This window comes from Protopterus annectens, chromosome 12.part0 (genome assembly GCF_019279795.1).
Source record: "Protopterus annectens isolate FY-2018-M chromosome 12.part0, PAN1.0, whole genome shotgun sequence".
Lineage (NCBI taxonomy): Eukaryota > Metazoa > Chordata > Ceratodontiformes > Protopteridae > Protopterus > Protopterus annectens.
The window spans coordinates 542,790,236-542,812,156 of NC_056746.1; the positions used below are offsets into that span (position 1 = coordinate 542,790,236).

The 21,921-nt window shown below is 39.1% G+C and overlaps 1 protein-coding gene across 1 annotated transcript in view; it reads right to left on the reverse strand.

The window, feature by feature from the left end:
* FAM20C (FAM20C golgi associated secretory pathway kinase) overlaps window positions 1-21,921 on the reverse strand; it is a 585,432-nt gene that overhangs the window by 56,815 nt on the left and 506,696 nt on the right. The window contains exon 7 of the mRNA XM_044089695.1: window positions 17,167-17,276. Coding sequence (XP_043945630.1) covers window positions 17,167-17,276 — 110 coding nt within the window. The remainder of the gene's footprint in view (window positions 1-17,166; window positions 17,277-21,921) is intronic.

A 21,921-nucleotide genomic window follows, 5' to 3' on the forward strand; every position in this document is an offset into this window, starting at 1 on the left:
AAATTTAATAAATTCTCCCTTGAGACTTCCACCTTCTCTTTTCAGTTTGTGTCCTCGTATTCTTGTGTACCTTTTTGTTTTTGAAAGACTATACAAATTTGAATTCTTCAGGAAATTCAGTGTTCTGCAGTAGCTTCAGACTTTGCCCTGCATATCAGGAGAAACTAAGCATAACTTTGGTTTTCAGACATAATAATTGCTTGATGCACCTCTTTAGCTTGCTTTCTCTCAAATAGATACAATTGTATAACTATCTACATTTATTTTACAGTCTGCTCTATTTTTTTTTTTTACTTTTAGATATATATAGATATAAATATATAAAATGTGATGGGTGTAGTGAGCAGGTACTTTTTATTAAATGTATTGTTGTGATAAGAATACTAGCCAAAATTAGTTGGAACATCAGGGTGAAGGAAAGCATACAGGAAGAAGCTAAGAAGACTAAATGAACCCATCAGATGAACCAGGTTATAAAATTAAAACAAACTTCCTACCACCTACAGTTAATCAGTGTGAGAGTTAACTGTGTTAAATATATGAATTCCACCAGGCAGCAGTTGTTGCAGGGTCCTTTGAAATGTATTTCTGGTACTTGTTTAGATGAATACCAAAACACCTTTGCTCCTCTGGCCTACCCTAGAGCTGACTATATAAGTCGCTGTAATACCATTCAAGCCTAAAATCTGCCATTTCTTGCTAGAGTTGCAGTGCCGTGCATCAGACTAATCAAATCAACTAAGGGAGCAGTTTAGGGTAATGAGGAAACCGGTGAGTTCTGTAATTCTATATTATCTTAAAATAATGCAGAACAGATGAAAGAACATGTATCTTTGCAGATTTTGCTGATCACTGATGTGTTCTATTACCTTACGATCACAAAGGATAAATACCTAGCATCTCAGTGCCTCAAATCACATCTGTTCACTACAAACCCCTGAAAGTACTGTCACATCTATCCACCAATTTTATTTTATTTGAAATTAAAAAATAAAGCGCCACAAAACTCCTTAGCTAACATTAAGTATACAAGCACCTGATCTTCAAACAGAACCCTGCAATGTAATTATTACACTGCAATCTCTCGTATTATTATACACATTTATATGCTGTTTTTTCTACTTAGACAAGACCTTATCAATATTCAGCATGTGGATGCCATTAATTCATTTATGTATATGGAAGGCTTACAAAAAAAACTGCAGCTAAAAGAATTGTTTCTTTGTCCTCTGGATTTCAAATCTGTGTCATGCATTCTGACTTATTAGGTTTTTATGTACTTCTCTAGAGCCAACAACACCAATAAGAAAAGCAAGCATTTTCTTTTCTGATAAAAACAGTGGTGACATTTTGTGTTTATAAACACGATTCATAGGTTCATAGGTTCATAGGCTGATACTAGGCTATCTGACCTAGAGCATTTATAAGCCTAGCCAGAGTGACTTTGGCCTTCGCCACCCTTTTAGATTAGTTAACTGTGCCTCTGTATAGTAGGTCACAGAAGGTAGCCCTTTTAAGGTTAGTTTAAAGTACCTCTGTCAAGCAGGGACACAGAAGAGATCCCAGGGGTAAACTTACGATCTCCCATCCACTCGTCAAGATTTCTCTTGAAGAGGGTCAGTGAGGGGCTCTGCCTAACATGGATTGGGATTTTGTTCCAGAGTGAGGGGAGCCTCTGGGATATGAATCTGTCCCTCCAGCATGTCCTATTTATTTCTGTGCTGAGGTTCACGTCCCCAGAGCGTGTAGCTCTAAGGGATTTGGATTTCCTGAGGTGAAGCATGTCCATTAATTCTGGGTTGGACATGGCTTTATACGTCAGACACAGATCGCCTCTGAGTAGGCGGTACGCAACTGAGTAGAGCTGGAGTTTCTTTAGCCGAACTGCATAGGGCATCTATTTGAGCCCCTTGATCCTCTTGGTGAGGTACTTTTGGGGTCTTTCCAGTTGCTGCAGGTGTCGGGTAAGGTACATCCCAAATGGGGCATTGTATTCAATTAGGGCCTGATAAGTGATGAGTAGAGGGGCACAATGACCTCTCTTGATCTAGATATGAATCCTTTCATGATAAGGTGGGCTATATAGAAGGTCTTTCTAACCACTTTGGCAACGTGATTGTCAAAGGAGAGATTGCTATCTACTTGGGTCCCCAAGTCCCTAATTACTTCTTCTGTACTTAATGGATTACCACCTATGTGGTAATTTGTGGGCACTTTGTTTTTTCCAAAGGGGATGACTATGCACTTTTTGGCATTTAGCTTTAGGCCATGGCTCTGGCACCAGTTATCCATCTCTGTGAGACCCTTTTGGAGGATGCTTGTGTCAGCCAGAGAGTCGATTACGGCACCCAGTTTGCAGTCATCTGATAACTTGGTCAGCCATAGTCCACCCGTGTTAGCTTGTACCTCGGAGAAATATATACCGAACAAGAGAGGTCCCATGAATGAGCTTTGTGGGTCACCACTTGTAACTGGTTTAGAGTCTGACATGGCACCTGCTATTCTGACCATGTGGGTTCTATCCCTGAGCCAGTTTGCAACCCATCTTGTGACATAGGGGTTGATATTTAAGCTGGTGAGCTTATTTATGATGCCCAAGTGGGGTATTGTGTCGAAGGCTTTTGCGAGGTCCAGGTAGGCTGTGTGGACTACCCTCCCTTCATCTATGGCTTTGGTAACTGTTTCAAAGAAGTCGACCAGGTTCAAGAGGCAAGATCTGCCCTTGACAAAGCCGAATTGGGTAGGATCCAGTGTCTGGAGATTCCCAATGTCTTTGTGTATGATTTCCATGATGATATGCTCCATAGCTTTGCAGACCAGGCTAGTCAGGCTTATAGAGCAATAGTTTCCGGAGTCTGTTGTAGCACCACCTTTGTGGAGTGGGACCACTGTTACTGTACGCCATTCCTTGGGTACATATCCTGTAGTAAGGCTGAGATTGAACAGTGAATTTATATGAGGGTTTAGTTCTTCTTGGAGCTCATGTAAGATGCAGCCCGGGACACCGTCCGGTCCCATTGATGCTGTGTTTTTTGCTTTGGAGAGGGCAGCTCTCACCTGTGCATCTGTGATCTCAGGAAGGCTACACTCTGTTGGGATAGACATTTGCTCTTTTGGGGGGGGGGGGTTGCACTGAACCTTTCTGCCAGGATGTTGGCAATGTCTGTGGGTTCAGTGTATTTTTTGTCATTTTGCACTAACTCAGAGCACATCTGGGAGTTGCCTCCCAGGTTTCTGACATAACTAAAGAAGGCCTTGTGATTAACTTTAGTGTCTTGTGTAATTTTTCTTTCGAAACTGGCCATAGATTGCACCTTCCTGCATTCCTGTGTGATTACAATGGCCTCCTATGTTTTGCTGTTGAGATCTCTGTAACTACACAATAATTACCAGAAGTTATAACTATGCAGATGTACACAAAACCATACCCATTATAGTGCACTTCTTTCACTAATGTATCTTAAAATAGCTCTGCCACATAAATGAGGATGCTGGTGCTGTATATTAGAGACACACAGTTTAAAGTAAGACTTCCATTCTCTACCATGTAGGCCTGGACTCAGAAGTATACAGAAGGAAGCAGCAATGGAGTTAACTATAAGCATAGGTTATAAAATGAAAAGGGTAGGATTTACTTACCAAAGTCTGATGTGCATGAGAACTAGTTGTAGGTCAGGCCAGTGTGTATGTATGTATGCGTGTGTGTGTGTGTGTGTGTGTGTGTGTGTGTGTGTGTGTGTGTGTGCGTGTGTGTGTGTGTGTGTGTGTGTGTGTGTGTGTGTGTGTGTGTGTGTGTGTGTGTGTGTGTGTGTGTGAGAGAGAGACGGAGCCATGGATGCTTTTAATTTTTTATTAAAATCATGTATAAAAGCAACTATAACTGCCATCATAAAAGCAAAGAACCCTTAAGTATATCACATCAACATAGAATAACAATTTCCACAGCATCTTTCTAAAATCATCTTTTTTGACCATTTGGCTGCTCACAGCTCATCTGCTTGTAGGTGAACCCTTGTCTGTTTATTAGAGTGTGAGACACTCAAGTACAATGACTGTCTGTAAATACAATACATTTTTCTAAGTTTTTGTGAACGTGGAGGCTCCTAAACTGTCCACTCAACACAAAAACAAAACTTATAAAAAAAACATATGTTGAATACATGAACCATACTCAGTTTTAAAAAGTTAAGCACTTTCTTTCCGAATAATCTGGAACTTCATCATAGTAGTGAATACAATTTACAAGTCCAATTAAAAAAATCCTATAAAATGAAAGGTCATTATGTTGTTGGTATTTTAATCATTTTCTGAATATTTTATTGCCTGTTTTATTTGATTGGCTATAAAATGTCATGTGACTATCAATGGGATCTTTAGATTCATCCAATAAATTGACGCTTAGGTGGTGGTGTATATTAATCAATTGGATAGGGAGAAATACATGATTATCACCTTTAACCAAAAAAGGGCCATATCTGTGGCAAGCTACACTCTAAGGGTAGTTGGCATATTAGCAGAAGCTTAAGATTTTAGAACAGGGATGACAAGTACAAACATGAGGGCATTCAGTTTGAGGTATCAGGAAGGAAGAAAGATAGCTGGAAACATGAATTAGTGGATCACCAAAGGCAGCAACAGATGCATGTAGTCAACACAACCTTACAAGACACTCTCTTGCACTAAAGAAAACAGAGATGTTTTGACAAACCAGTAGGGACCACTACCTTATCATAACCTGCAGCATATAGTCCAGCTGTTTACCAGGATAGCCCACTTATCATTAGATCCATTTTCCAAATTAAGGTTAATATAAGAATACCATTACATTACTGGGTTGCAAACTAGGTATCTGGGTGCTAGCCTAGAAATGAAAAAAAACAATTGACTTCTAAACTAAAAGCATGGTCAGAAAAGTCACAATAAGAAAAAAAAAACATGTCAGTGGTCTGAACAGTAACAGTCATACAACAGGTAAGTGGTTTACCTTCAAAATGTTGAATGCTAAATTGTTGAAAATGAATTTGTTGAATGCACTTTATTGAATGAACAAAATGTTGAAATAAAATTAGTCTAAACTCACAATGTCAACATTATCGAATTTGCTCATTTCTGCACTGAAGTGCGATATTAGAGTTGGTATATTTAAGTAGAGGTGTGGGGGGGCACAGGGGGCATAGCCCCCCTGCAAAACAGTAGAGGTGATCTCATTGCTATTTCAATTAAATGATTTTAGACATTTTGATCATTCAATGTTTTGGGTTTAGAACTACAGCGGTGGTGCTGCCATAGCATTGTCTCCTCACAGTAAGACGTTGTTGTTCTCAGCTAGAGCATCTTCTGTGCGGAGACATGCGTGAATGGGCGTACCTTCGTTGAAGGTTGTGCATCAGAGCTGGCAACTCGACACGTAAAAATCTACTGCCAATCATTAGTGGACCGGAGTTCTGCTGTGGCGACCCCTAACCGGGAAAAAGCCGAAAGATACAACAAATATTTTGGGTTTAGAGGTTATTTTTCAACCAAATGAACATTAGACATTATGGCATTTGACATTTTGAAGATAAACCCAGGTAAGTTAATGTGCTGTTATTCACAGTACAAATAGAAGGTTATGCCCCTTTAGTACCCTTACCATGTCTGTCTTTTCTCTTACATAGCAGAGAATTGAATTTGCATCTATTCCTTTTGTACAAGTACCATACTGACCAACTGGGATCCAAAGGTCAAACATCTGTCCTATGCTGCCCGACTGAAAGAACTCCAGCTTCATTCAGCTCTAGTCTCTATTGCTCAGCATTTGACCTTTGCCTAACATACAAGGCCATAACATAACCCAGATTTGATGAGACGACCTCCAAAAAAAAAAAAAAGATCAAGATAGATCCGCCAGAGCCACAGGGGCAAGACCAAAACCGCTATTAATGGGAATAGGCTGGAGGGATAGGAGATTCACCTCAAAACCAAAGACTCTATGGAATAAAATAAAATATATATGAGCACGCACCTCGCTGGCCTTGTTCAAGAGAAAATCTTGACCAATGGAGAGGGAATCGATGATATACCCCAGGGGATTACCTCAGTGTCACTGCAACAGAGGCACAGCAAAAATAATGGTATATAGTTCCCCAAACTAAAGGGGTGGCCACAGCCACAAAACTATGCTACTAATGCCCTCAGGCAGATCAGGCAGATAGCCTAGTATGAACCTATGAACCTATGAACCTATGAACAACACCAGTTATGGAAGCCAAAAGCCTAAGCTAAGGGGCTCATAACTAGTTTTTCAAGTAACCTAAGAGAAGCACAAGATTTACAGTGAGCTAGATTAGAAGACTATTACAGTGACTGGAATAATGCGTATTCCTTTCATGGCAGCCATCCTAACAAGTAGAAAGGCTAACATGGATTACAAAATCATGTGTTATTGAAAAGAGACCACATCATTTCAGTTATTTAGGCCACTCTGGGCCTTCATACATTTTAGGGTAGGTGGCAGGTGTGGTTCTGCAACTCAGCCTTGCATAGCAAGCAAAGCCCCTGCACTATACATTTACAGGCCAGAATTCAAAATAGTCTACCCAAAAAGCTTGAAGGCCACAAAGAAGAGAGGAGTTGGCAATGAAGTGAGGTCAAGAAAGATTTAAGGTAGTGGGAGTAAGACACAGACCTTAATGAGTAACCCTCAAAAATATATGCACTATTCTTTTTTCTTGGAACATATGCATATGCAAGCACATACACAGGCTCACTCACAACCCCTACACACACACACAAAGAGACAAACACACTCACATGCACATACATGCACACACACACCCGCACACACGTACAGAAACACAGACAGACAGACACACACACACACACACACACACACACACACACACACACACACACACACACACACACACACACACACACACACACACACGCACACACACGCACACACACACACACACACACACACACACACACACACACACACACACACACACACACACACACACGGATGCAAACACACATGGATGCACAGACATCTCGACAACTCATTTGTTGCCCCCAACATGGGGACATCTTAGGACTAAGCAACAAAATAAAGCAGTTATTTTTGAGGCATTTCACCTCTCCAGTTGTATAGCTTAGATGGCATTTTCAGCACAATGAATGTGTTTCCTGCTGGAATGGTACAAATATTTAGAAACAAGTAAACAGGACTGTGGAAGTAATTAGCTTCTTTACTTGAACATGGAAAGTGAAAATACTGGGAGGAACTGAACCGAATTTACTTGTTTCGCTTGTTTATTTTTTAAGCCAAATAAGCTTTCAAGACCAGGAGGATGTGTTATTTAATAGCCATCCTTTGTAGGTGTAATATTTTATATTTCTTAAGGGCTCAAGCTGAAAGCATATTTTGATGTTATTCTGAACATTTATAAAAGGTGGAGGAGGATACCCTGACATAACTGTTCGATGGTGTAAAAATTATCTATCAAAGAGAAACACTAAAAGAGGAGTAGGATATACATTTTATAAAATTAAATAGCCAAAGTTCAAAAACAAAAACAAAATAGTCAGTTACACAGAAGGAAACCATGAGAAATGTATTCAGTCTGAGACAGTGAGCACAGAGCACAGATAAGCTTTCACACTCCCTATGCTTCAGGTGTAGAACATCACGACCAAACAGATGAGACTTAAAAAGTCACGTCAGTTGGTTATGTGTTTCAGATTGCTCAACTGCATCATTTAGTTATGTGTTTCTGACTGATCGATGCCATAGAGAAATACAACTAAAAATCTATATTGTAATAAAGATGAAACATCCACTAAACACATAAAATGATATGTAATATAATATATAAGACAAGCAGGTTCAAAAACAGTAATTTGAAAAAAAATATGTGTATAAATATGCATGCAAAAATGTTACTGTTTCTTCAATCTAAGTAACTTCAAAAGTGGTTTTAAGCTACAAGCCCATTCAACGGGGGTGGGGGGGATTTCTATGTTCAGATTCCCATAGGTGTTACTTTTTCTCTAAATCTCAGCACATTTCTTTTGTTTCAGATCTTCAAGTATATTAAACTGAAAGGCATGCTCATATCCTGTACTTTGCATGGTCTTTACCAAAGTATAAATAATAATGCAGATATTTATATCATCTCTTATATATGTCTCCACTCCAAAAATTATAGCAACTGATAATGGATATCCTCCTTTAAACAGGAACACAGAGCTCTTCTCACAGACATACATCCTACATTAAATGCAGCATCACTTTGCCAACCGGCAGTGCTACGCGTTACTCTACCATGTGACGTCAGAGTAATGGTTTCACAGCGGGATGCATTGCAACTCATCATCTGCTTTTTCTCACAGAAATTCATTGTTGTTTCTGTCAGAGGCTGTGTTTCAGTCTTACTTTTTTTTTTTAATTTATTTTTTTTTCTACATGGATATATGACTGCGGAGTTATAGATTTAGTTTATATAAGTGAGGGGTATAGGAGCAAAGTCATTCATATGGAGAATTAACTTTTTATAGTGTTTAGTCTGTGGAATCTGGTATAACCACCATTCTGTATGAAACGTTAAATGGAGAATGATTTAGAAATATTTGTTTATAGCAACTATGTATATTAAGATGTCTATAATAGTCTTTCAGCTTATCCCGGTTAGGGGTCACCTCATCGGAACTCTGGTCCGCTAATGATTGGCAGTAGATTTTTATGTGCTGGCTTGCCGGGCCTAACGCACAGTCTTCAATGAAGGAATGCCCATTCACACCTGTCGGCACACAGAAGACACTCAAACTAAGAATCAAACGTGCAACGTCTAACTGTGAGGCGACAACGCTACCGCAGCACCACCAATATGAACATAAAATTAACTCTTAAATATTTTTGTCTACAAACATCTACAGTTACCTCTGCAAATGTGAAGACTTATAACTGCTAAATTACTTAAAATTCACCACACATTTTCTTGTGTCTTTCTATTTGTTTGCTAGTTTGGGGGATTTTCATTCTCTGGTCCCATATGAAAATGGCCAGAATGATAGAATGGCTAAACTCCTATAAAGTAGGTGTTTTTTGTCTAACTGCTCAGTGTACAGCATCGCCTGTCAATGTCCTGTACAGACACAAACTCTTGGAATGTAAATATTACCTATATACCTAGTATTAACACTATAACATATAACTTAGTGAGGTATTGCATGGAGTTAAACTTACAGCAGCTACCTTGTGCATAAAAGAACAGTAAATCCATATCCTAGGACTATCTGACCCTACTCCCTAACTCTAAAGACTATCTTAGGAAATCTCTGTATAAATCATTCCTCAAACCATAATAACCTTCCCAAATACAGGTCCAGACAACATGGATATGCAATTTGCAAATGTTTCCATAGCCAACTTGGTAGATATGGGCATCCTGAGACAATGTAGCAATTCTCCCATGTTCACTGATGACCTCTTAATCCTTAAAGAAACTAACACACTATGCGAGATATGCATGTACACAATTTTAGTGGAGACAGAAATCTCAATTACAATCAAGGTTGTCAAGAACACACAAATTACATCCACCACACATGGTGTCCACCACACAGATAGACCATCTTATGCTGAGGCACTGAAGAGCAATCTTCCCCAATCTCAAAGATCTCCTAAGCCTGCAAACTATCCCAAGCGATCTCTGTAGCACACACACACCAAAAGCAATACCAAACACCAGATATACACCTACACACAATGGACCTCCAAGAATGAAGTCCATAAGGCAAACAAATACTTCACCCAGGACTCTTGTCATAGGAGACTATATTGTATGAAACACAAGTGCCCCAATCACCAGACTGGAAAAGGAGAAGATAGCAGTTAGTTGCTCATCTGAAGTCAGGATCAGCCAGGTTATGCAAGTTGTCAAGTCAATGCACCACAGGTACCAGTATGATTCTATCACAGACCATGTTGGTGTAAATCTCCTGAAATTTGCCTCACTGTACTATATGAAGAGGAACATTAAGAATCTCTCTGAATATGTGTCACAGACAGGCATGTGCCTTGCATTGAGCAACATTCTATCTTCATAAATGCTACAGTATGAACAAAAAATGATTGACTTTAACAATTGGCCTAGTTTTTTGGTGTAATTCCAGGGGGATTTAATAAGTGTCAGCATGGGAGGATATGGTTAACAGTCCACATTGCTTTGTCTAGGATGGTCTGCAGCTGTCACTACTGGGCTTATGGGTATTGTCTAAAACTTTATCCACCCCCTTAGAGCCTTTTTTAAGCAATGCCAAATTAACAAAACTACCAGCTTAGCAAATAAAACCCAATGAAGCCTAAAGGTGTTACTGCTCACTGCTAGTAGCCTTAACTATTAACTCCACACCCTACAAGCTCCCCTCACTCTGCAGAATATAGTAATCTGTGCCATTATCAAGACATAGTTTAAAATGACAGAAAGTATTCCATCAGTACAAGGCTTCAGTACAGGCCTCATGTTCAAACCATCAGCTGCACAGACAGAGACTAAGGGTGGTGGTGTCTCAGTCTACATTAAAGATAATTATACCACTAAGGCTTATTAGACAGGATAACACCCTGGAGTTCATCCACATCCAAATCACCATAGATCAAGAACCTGGTAAGCTGTAGGTCACCATCTATACCTAAAGAATCCCACAACTCATACCAACATCTGCTGGAGGCACTCACCATCCAGCCAAATACTCTATTCATGAGAGCCTTCAACTATCCATCTGTTGACTGGGAAACATGAACTGCCTCCACCTTGGAGGCACAGTGTTTCCTGGACTTTATCAAAATAAATACCCTTGACCAGACATTGAACACTGTAACCAGAGATTCTAATATACTGGACCTTGTACTCAACAATATGGGAGAAAGCTGCACCCCCCAGTTATGTCCACACTTGTGAAATCAGATCACAAAGCAGTCTCATTTGAAGTAAAAATCAACATGGAAAACCAGGCAAAACCCATAACAGATATTAACTATTCTATAGCAAACTACATCATATTAAGTGACAATTTTTCTAAATTTAGCATCCCTCTGAACCCTGATTTCATAGCAACTTATGTGAAATTGTTCACAGTAACCCTGTGCTTTACCTACCAGAATGAAGCCAAAAACAAAACCCAGAAATGAATACACTGGTGAAAGTCTAACCTTAACAGGATATGTAACAAAAGGAAAAAAAAACTCATGGTCAAAATCTGGAATAGCAATTCTCATAATGACAAGTGCTTATTAATTAAAAAAAATAAGAAAGAAAGAGGACTAATTAAATGCAACAAGACCAGTTATGAGGTCAATATAAGCTCTCAGGCTAAAGACTACCACAAGGCCTTCTGCAGCTATGTCTGAAACCTTAAAGGTAACACACAAGTTTGCTGAACTAATAGTAAATGGTACCACCTTCACCGAGCAGAGTGATACAGCATTCAGCTCTAACTTCACCCCCACAACACTCTTCCCCTGCCTCCCCCTGTAAAATCTCTAATAGCATAAACCTCCCAACTATTAGCAGGGAGCAGGTCATGGTGGTAATTGCTAATGCCAAAAACAAAGCCTCAGTGGACCCAGGCAATATCATGTTACCTCCTAAATAGCTTGAAACATGACCTATCAAGACCATTTGAGCCACTTTTAAGCTACAGCTTCAAAATAGGTTATGTACAACAAAAATGGAGGACTGCAACAGTTAACCCTCTTCACAAGGGTGGGCCATCGACTGACCTCAGAAACTACAGATCCATTAGTCTGACTAATTTAATATGCAAAGCTATGGAAGGAATTGAGTTGGAAATGATCAACAGAGACCTTGGCAACCTACAGACACTGGATCCATCCCAGTTTGGTTTTGTCAAAGGAAGGTCATGCCTACTTAACCTGGTTAACTTCTTTGACAGGGTCACCAAGACGATGGATGAGGGGAAAATAATACATGCCATCTACCTAGACCCAGCTAAGGTGTTCAGTACAATACCTCACTCAGGTATTGTTGACAAACTCACTGAATAGGCATAAATCCCTGCATAACTCACTGGATTGTCAGCTGGCTCGCAGATAAGATTGCTTTGTCTAGGATGGTCTGCACCTGTCACTACTGGGCTTATGGGTATTGTCTAAAACTTTATCCACCCCCTTAGAGCCTTTTTTAAGCAATGCCAAATTAACAAAACTACCAGCTTAGCAAATAAAACCCAATGAAGCCTAAAGGTGTTACTGCTCACTGCTAGTAGCCTTAACTATTAACTCCACACCCTACAAGCTCCCCTCACTCTGCAGAATATAGTAATCTGTGCCATTATCAAGACATAGTTTAAAATGACAGAAAGTATTCCATCAGTACAAGGCTTCAGTACAGGCCTCATGTTCAAACCATCAGCTGCACAGACAGAGACTAAGGGTGGAGGTGTCTCAGTCTACATTAACGATAATTATACCACTAAGGCTTATTAGACAGGATAACGCCCTGGAGTTCATCCACATCCAAATCACCATAGATCAAGAACCTGGTAAGCTGTAGGTCACCATCTATACCTAAAGAATCCCACAACTCATACCAACATCTGCTGGAGGCACTCACCATCCAGCCAAATACTCTATTCATGAGAGCCTTCAACTATCCATCTGTTGACTGGGAAACATGAACTGCCTCCACCTTGGAGGCACAGTGTTTCCTGGACTTTATCAAAATAAATACCCTTGACCAGACATTGAACACTGTAACCAGAGATTCTAATATACTGGACCTAGTACTCAACAATATGGGAGAAAGCTGCACCCCACCCAGTTATGTCCACACTGGTGAAATCAGATCACAAAGCAGTCTCATTTGAAGTAAAAATCAACATGGAGAACCAGGCAAAACTCATAACAGATATTAACTATTCTATAGCAAACTACATCATATTAAGTGACAATTTGTCTAAATTTAGTGTCCCTCTGAACCCTGATTTCATAGCAACCTATGTGAAATTGTTCACAGTAACCCTGTGCTTTACCTACCAGAATGAAGCCAAAAACAAACCCCAGAAATGAATACACTGGTGAAAGTCTAACCTTAACAGGATATGTAACAAAAGGAAAAAAAAACTCATGGTCAAAATCTGGAATAGCAATTCTCATAATGACAAGTGCTTATTAATTAAAAAAAATAAGAAAGAAAGAGGACTAATTAAATGCAACAAGACCAGTTATGAGGTCAATATAAGCTCTCAGGCTAAAGACTACCACAAGGCCTTCTGCAGCTATGTCTGAAACCTTAAAGGTAACACACAAGTTTGCTGAACTAATAGTAAATGGTACCACCTTCACCGAGCAGAGTGATACAGCATTCAGCTCTAACTTCACCCCCACAACACTCTTCCCCTGCCTCCCCCTGTGAAATCTCTAATAGCATAAACCTCCCAACTATTAGCAGGGAGCAGGTCATGGTGGCAATTGCTAATGCCAAAAACAAAGCCTCAGTGGACCCAGGCAATATCTCGGGTTACCTCCTAAATAGCTTGAAACATGACCTATCAAGACCATTTGAGCTACTTTTAAGCTGCAGCTTCAAAATAGGTTATGTACAACAAAAATGGAGGACTGCAACAGTTAACCCTCTTCACAAGGGTGGGCCATCGACTGACCCCAGAAACTACAGACCCATTAGTCTGACTAATTTAATATGCAAAGTCATGGAAAGAATTGAGTTGGAAATGATCAACAGAGACCTTGGCAGCCTACAGACACTGGATCCATCCCAGTTTGGTTTTGTCAAAGGAAGGTCATGCCTACTTAACCTGGTTAACTTCTTTGACAGGATCACCAAGACGATGGATGAGGGGAAAATGATACATGCCATCTACCTAGACCCAGCTAAGGTGTTCAGTACAATACCTCACTCAGGTATTGTTGACAAACTCACTGAATAGGCATAAATCCATGCATAACTCACTGGATTGTCAGCTGGCTCGCAGATAAGATCCAAGAAATCAGGATTGGTGAGACCACCTCAACCAAGAGATCAGTCACTGCAAGTGTACTTCAGGGGTCATTGCTGTGCCCGGGGCCACTTCTGTTTGGCATCTACTTCTCAGAGGTCAAGGATAATGTTAAGGGTCTCTCGCTCACCAAGTCTGCAGAAGACTGCAAATTAGGAGCTATCATAGATTCCCCCATGACAGTAACATCGTGCAAGGGAGTCTAACACAGACAAGTGACTTCTGTTAAAGCCACAGATTAAAACTCAATGCCAAGAAGTGCATTACAGTGCCTTTTGGGAAAAAGTTCACTTGGCTTAATTACTCCATTGCTAAGGCATGCCTAAAAGTTGACCCAGTTTTTAGGGATTTGGGAACATTTGTAGATAGTATTCTGGCCTTTGACCAATATGTAGCAAAGGATGTAAGAAAATCATTCTATGTCACCCAACGTATAAGTAAAGGTATGGAATTCCAGTTCCAAAAAAGTTATAGTACCACTTTACTCAACCCATATAAGATCCATCATTGACTATAATTTTCTCTTTGGCATGTACCTAACCAGGCATATGCAGCAGTTGGAATACCCACAGAGGCTCCCTACCAAGAGAATACAGGTATTAGCACATTGTCATCTACAGATTGCCTTAAGGCTCTGTCTGTATACTCAACCTCCTACAAGTAACTGAGAGGTGATCTATGCCTGGCATATAAGGCATCCTCAGATCCTACCTTGATGGATTTCTTGTACATCCGCAAAATGAATAGCATGAGAAACACTAGATCCAAGGATTAAAACTTTGCTTTCTACTTAAATAAAACATGCTATTGAAACAGATTTATGTCTCAAAGGATCCACATGCTCTGGAATAGGCTCTCCATCCATGTGAAACAGAGACCATCTCTAACCCTATTCAAATGTAACTTTGACTATTGGATGGGAAATAGAAAATTCACCCTCTGTCTGGCCTCCATGTCTCTGATAGACAAAAGCCAACAGTAAATATTTTCTGAACTGTCATATCCCCCTCCCCAAGCACACACAGACACATAGACGCACACACGCACACACGCACACACACACACACTCACACACACTCACACACACACACACACACACACACACACACACACACACACACACACACACACACACACACACACACACACACACACACACACACACACACACACACACACACACACACACACACACACACACACACACACAAAACCTTTAGCAATCGCCTAACTAATGTACCCCTCCAAATAAACTCCCATGTTACATGGGGACACAACTGGGTTGGGTTTAGCCAATCCTGTATGTTTTCTGCAGATTACTTTTTATTTTGTTTACCCATTCTTTATTTTACTCATTTGTTAATCAAATCAGTCCACTGGATGCAACTAGTTAATGGGAGGCATAACCACCAGTACTGGATGGCTTAAGTGACTTACTAAGAGTCATATGATGTAAATGTTGGTAGATGGAATTAAAGCCAAGACAACAGGATAAAGTCATGCAGCACATAGCTGCAAACATCTGAGGCATATTCTCTTCTACTCCCTTCATTATCTCTTCATCTTTAAGTGTGTCTTGGAGTTCCATGACTTCATCATGGAATGGTTCAAGTTAAGCCATTTATTTAACTCTTCCTTCGCTCCATCCATTCATCACCAAGTTCCTGCTGAATGTTGTTTTAGTTCCTACCTCTCTGTTTATCTCCACTTGGCATAAGTGCTCAGTAGACTGTCATCTTTCATTTACCATTCATACCGTTGCCTTTCAGGGTGTCTGCTTTCTTGTGTTGTTCTCCATCTTGTGTATTTATGTGTCTTACCAACATACACTTCAACAGGTGGACATTTACATCAACATGTGAAATGTTGCTCTGTTTGCAAATGGAGTATATTCCCTTTACTATTAGAAAGCATTTTATTTTGTGATCAAGTTAGTTCAGTAGGTAAACAGAGCTTTTAAATTATATGGGTGGCCATAAGCAGAACATGATTTAGTGATATGCTAGCATTTAAAAAAAAAAAAAAAAAAAAAAATATATATATATATATATATATATATATATATATTTAAGCTTTATAAATTATTCTCTGATCTGTTATTCATTTACATATGCACACATGTACAGCTTATACTTTATGAGTAATTAGATGTTAACCTTTTCAATTCATTCAGTCACAGCCTTACAGCTCATGTTTAAAACACAATAAACATCACATGAGCTCTCAGATATCCTTGCGACTCAGCAATGTTTTTAATAGGCTTTCCTTTGCTACCGATTTCTAATATAAGTTAATAACGTATATCATAAGAACAAACATATGAGATGAAACTTTCTATGGGAAGCTACACAAAAGTAAAGTAAAAAAATAAGTCAATATATTGCAAGAACAAGAAATGAACAGCTGCCAACAAATCTGGCTAGCATCAACTCTAACCATGACATGAATAGTTAGAAATAGTTCTCTGTCCACATCAATTAATATCCAACACCAAGGTCTCTGGAACACTGAAGACATGCAGTGCTAAGAAAAGCTGGTAAGCAAGGGCCGGATAACCATAGTGTTAGCCAGCCAAGCTAATCTAATGGACACAATATTTAATTAGCTACTATGACTTTACCATACCTCTCAACTTCTTAGCACAAGAATTATGGACAAAACCAAATATATTAGGAAGACAAAGGCTCAAAATCAAAGATTGATTCAACATATTGCGTCAATAAATTTAGAGAGTTGAAAGAATAACAGGTTTTGCATTAGCATGCATTTTTGAAGTATTTGAAATATGTAAATTACATGTCTAACATTATTTAATGACTTCATTCATTAACGATTTCCCAGAAAACCAAAAATTTTATGAAGAGCAGACCAAAAATATGTGGCAAAAATCTGGGCATTCTGTGAAATTCTGGACATTTGAGGTATGGATACAACCAGTCCATAAGTAGATGGTTTATTGTAGATGAGATTTAATGGCAGCAAAATATGATAACAAGAACACAGATTAGCCAAGTATTGATGATGTAAAAGATACACTCCTATTTTCTGCCCTAGTGATCATTACAGATTGCAAATGAAATCTGAGTGGCAACTTTAAACTGGTGACATAAAATGATTGCATCTGAGAGAATTGATATAACTTACCCATAAGAAAGTCCAAAATTGTCATATCCATGAGATCCAGGAGTCTGGTACCTCTGTCATAAGGAGCAGTTTGCTTCACCTCTTCACAATAATCAGGATCAACTTCCCAGCTACAAACAAAGAGCTATGTTATTTTAAGTTGTGCTTCGAGTTCAGACTATTTTAGAATATTAAATGACTACACTGTATCATTCATGAATTTACAATTAATTAATTAATTAATTCTTCTTTTTTCAGCTTTTCCCGGTCAGGGGTCAACACAGCAGATCACCTGTCTGCTCATGATTGGCAGTGGAGTTTTACTGTGTCAAATTGCCAGCCCGGCACCCAACCTTCCACTGAAGGCACACACATGCACACACTCACACCAATTTAGAGTGTCCAATCCACCTACAGCATGTCTTTGGGATGTGGGAGGAAACCGGAGCACCTGGAGGAAACCCATGCGACCACAGGGAGGACATGCAGACTCCACACAGAAGGCACCCCAGCCGAGGATCGAACCAGAGAGCCTCTTGCTGTGAGACGACAATGCTAACCGCTGCATCACCATGGCCACCCAATTTACAATTAACTAATACTGTAACTTAATATAATCTGTACTTCCCCAGGATAGTGCAGTAACAAAAAAAAATGTTCTCTGAATGGTATAGAATGTTTTAATCTAGTGTGCGAATGCAACACAAAATTTATGTTTGTAGGAAAAACATTGCAATAAATTTCAAACCCCAAAAGTAGATGATAACTTTGCATACTATTCTAGTGGAAAATATAAGTCAGATTATCTGTTCTTAAGTTCTAACTCTGAATAACATTTCTGTACATCAGGAGAACTTCAGGACTCATTTTTGAACTTTAAAAATGTTGTGCTTTAAAAACAACACACCTATTAGCAAGCATATAGACACATAGAATATCTGCAAGTTCTTGTGTAAGAAGTATGTACTGGGGTTAAAGGTAGCAGGCATCCAGGATCTAATCATTTCTCCTGCTTTTGTTTGTCTTATTTTCATCTATACTGGAATTTTTCAAGCCCCATGCAGAACCTGTATTTTTTTTTTACTTTAGATTAGTTTAAAGCTCAATTGTGCTAACTTAATCTTTTTTCAGCTCTGGCCGCTGACTAATTAGAAAATGATAAAGACAGAGATGCAAAGTTCAGTGAAACTATTAATCAGGGTGTCCAGTCAATCAAACAGCCAGGAAAAGAACTTTTAACGTACACATCAGCTGTACAGAGTCAGTTAACATAGTGCTGCATCCACTAAAGTACAGTGACTGACAGGAACAATCACAACATTTCTTAAAAGAACAAAACAGCAGAGAACAGCCCCATCTGCCCCCCATCCAATAAACTAGGAGGATATGCAGTCTCTATGTGACATAAGCCACAGCTGAACTTGCATGCCACACTTCAAGAGATGATAGTAAGGACTAGGGTACTCATCATGTTGTCAATGAATAGTAAACAAAATGGACAAACACATAATACAAAATTAGTAAAATAAAATTCAGTCATCACATTTTTGTAAAATAAAATTCCCAGTCATCACATTTTTTTTCTCACAATAAAGACTATTTTGTAATAATATCGTGTGATACCTCACCAATACAAAATCATTTTAACCTTAACCCCTGAAAGATATAAAATGTTTTTCTAGCACATTCTGTAGAAAAAAATGAAATTTGGTACACAAAAAACCAAGTTTATACATCATTTAATGCAAACTGAAGCTGCAGAAGTGTTTCCAACCCCATCTAGTGTAGGAGAATAGCCTGTCCCATTGTGTGATATGAACATCTCATAGTCCTATTTGCTGCATAAAGAGTCTCTTCCCCTTCTGCTGTAGAAACATAGTCTACCTGCTATTGGACATATCCCAATCCCACATGCTCTAGGAGCATATCCTTCCCATCTGACATAGAGGAACAACTTGCCCCCACATGCTGTAGGAGCATTCCTTGGTCCAGTCTGATGTATAAGCATACCTAGTCCTATCTGCTATAGGAACATGGACCAGTCTCACCTGTTAAAGAAGCATGTCACTCCATCTGCTATAACAGCATGTCTTGCCTCTGCATCTGTTGTGGAACATCTGCTCTAAGAACATCCCCCTTCCATAGCTGCTAAAGGACAATGGCACGCACATATCTGCTACAGGAATATTACTGGCACACACTTGTTGTAGGAATATGACTGAAAATATTTGCCACAGGATCAAGACCAATACACATCTGTTTTAGGAGCATGACTGAAATATATCTGATGTAGGAGCATCACTAACGTGTGCTGTGAGAATATCACTGACAGATATCTGCTCCAGAAATACGACTGATACACATCTGCAGTAGGAAAACAGTATGACTGACACACATCTATTGTAAGAGTATTACTGTCCCACATCTACTGTGAGAGTATCACAGACACACATCTACTGTAAGAGTATCACTGTCCCACATCTACTGTGAGAGTATCACAGACACCCATCTACTGTAAGAGTATCACAGACACCCATCTACTGTAAGAGTATTACTGTCCCACATCTACTGTGAGAGTATCACAGACACACATCTACTGTAAGAGTATCACTGTCCCACATCTACTGTGAGAGTATCACAGACACACATCTACTGTAAGAGTATCACAGACACCCATCTACTGTAAGAGTATTACTGTCCCACATCTACTGTGAGAGTATCACAGACACACATCTACTGTAAGAGTATCACTATCCCAGATTTACGTAGGAGTATCACAGGCACACATCTACTGTAAGAGTATCACTCTCCCAGATCTACTGTAGGAGTATCACAGCCACACAGCTACTGTAAGAGTATTACTGTCCCACATCTACTGTAAGAGTATCACAGACACACATCTGCTGTAAGAGTATTATTGCCCCACATCTACTGTAGAATTATCACAGACACACATCTGCTGTAAGAGTATCACTGTCCCACGTCTACTGTAAGAGTATCACAGACACACATCTAGTGTAAGAGAATCACTGTCCCACATCTACTGTAATTGTATCACAGGCACACATCTACTGTAAGAGTATCACAGACACACATCTGCTGTAAGAGTATTATTGACGCACATCTGCTGTAAGTGTACTACTGATCCACATGTGCTGTAAGAGTATTACTGATACACATCTGCTGTTAAAGCACTGTTCAGGCACATCTGCTATAGTAATGAGTGACAGACATCTGATTGACTGACACAAATCTGATATAAAAGTATGACTGCCAGACATCTTTTCTGGCTTATCTATAAGAATATATATATGGGTCTACTTTCAATTACTGAATGCCCATAAACCTGAACGTTATACTTGTGAGATGAAAATAAAAAAAATGGGTGTATATCAGAACATCGAAATATTAAAACTTTGGATGTTCTGATATCGAACACTATTCAGCGAATGCCAAGAATAGTGAAGCTGCAGAACAGCGAATTCTTTCCTTGGGAAAGAATTTGGTTGGTGTTTCTGTGGCTTCACTATTCTTAGCGCTGTGGTGGAAAGTTATGGGATGGGTTCAGGTAAGTGTGCAATTGTTTGTACATTAGGGTAAGGGGCGATTTAAGTGAGTTAGGGTTAGGGCACGGGTTAGGTGAGTGTGTGATAGTGACGGACCTTAGGGTTAGGGTTTGGGTTAAGGTAAGTGGGTAGATAGTAGTGTATGTTTACTTTAGTGTAGCGTTAGATGTAGGAATTTAAGTGTATGTGTGTGGTTGCTGTTTGTTTGATGTGCTTGTGTTGTGCGTATGTGTTTCAGAGCAGCAATTTTTTTCTGAATGTTTGATATTTTCATGTTTAGATGTTTTGCGGCCAATTAAATAGCGTTCGCTATTTTCATCTTTCGATAATGTAATATAAACGCAAAAAAATTATAACCCGGACTGCTTAGTATTGCCAGGGCAAGTAAACACTTGCCCAGCCCTGGAAAATATACCCTTTTCCCCACTGCAGTGAGATTTCGGAGTTGGTATATATTGCTGGAGGGGTGTGGGGGGTGCAGGTGGGTTTCAGATGGTATGGTGTGTTTTGAGTAGTTTTGGGAAAGTGTTTACTTGACTTGGGAAAAACTACATGGTTCAAGATTTTCATTTTTATTACTTTTGTCTCACAAAAATAACATTCGGTATTATGGGCTTTTGGTAACTGAAAGTAGATCCATATATATATATATATATATATATATATATATATATATATATATATATATATATATATTCACACACACACACACAAACCCACATACACACACGCATATATATATATATATATATATATATATATGTAAATATAAATACATATAGATATATATATATATATATATATATATATATATATATATATATATATATATATATATATATATATACACAATCATAGAGACAGATATATTCACCAATGCTCAGTCAATAGCACCAATATTTTGGATGAGTTTCTAGTACCAGTGACATGTGCAAACAACCTATTTTCTGAAATGAATGTGTAACACAACATGCAACTCCTTTCAGTAAGTCATTAGCAGATTTCAGACTAGGGACTCATAAAGTTAGAGAGCCTATACACTGTAGTATCTGCTGTGCATCAATATGCCACCAGTTGATACTGGGTTTAGGAACTTCTACCTAGAAACATCCTCCCATGGCTACCTTGACACTGTGTTACACCATGATCTAGATTAGAATGTTTTAGCCTATTTTCCTGGTCATGACATTGTGTTTTCACCTTAAATACT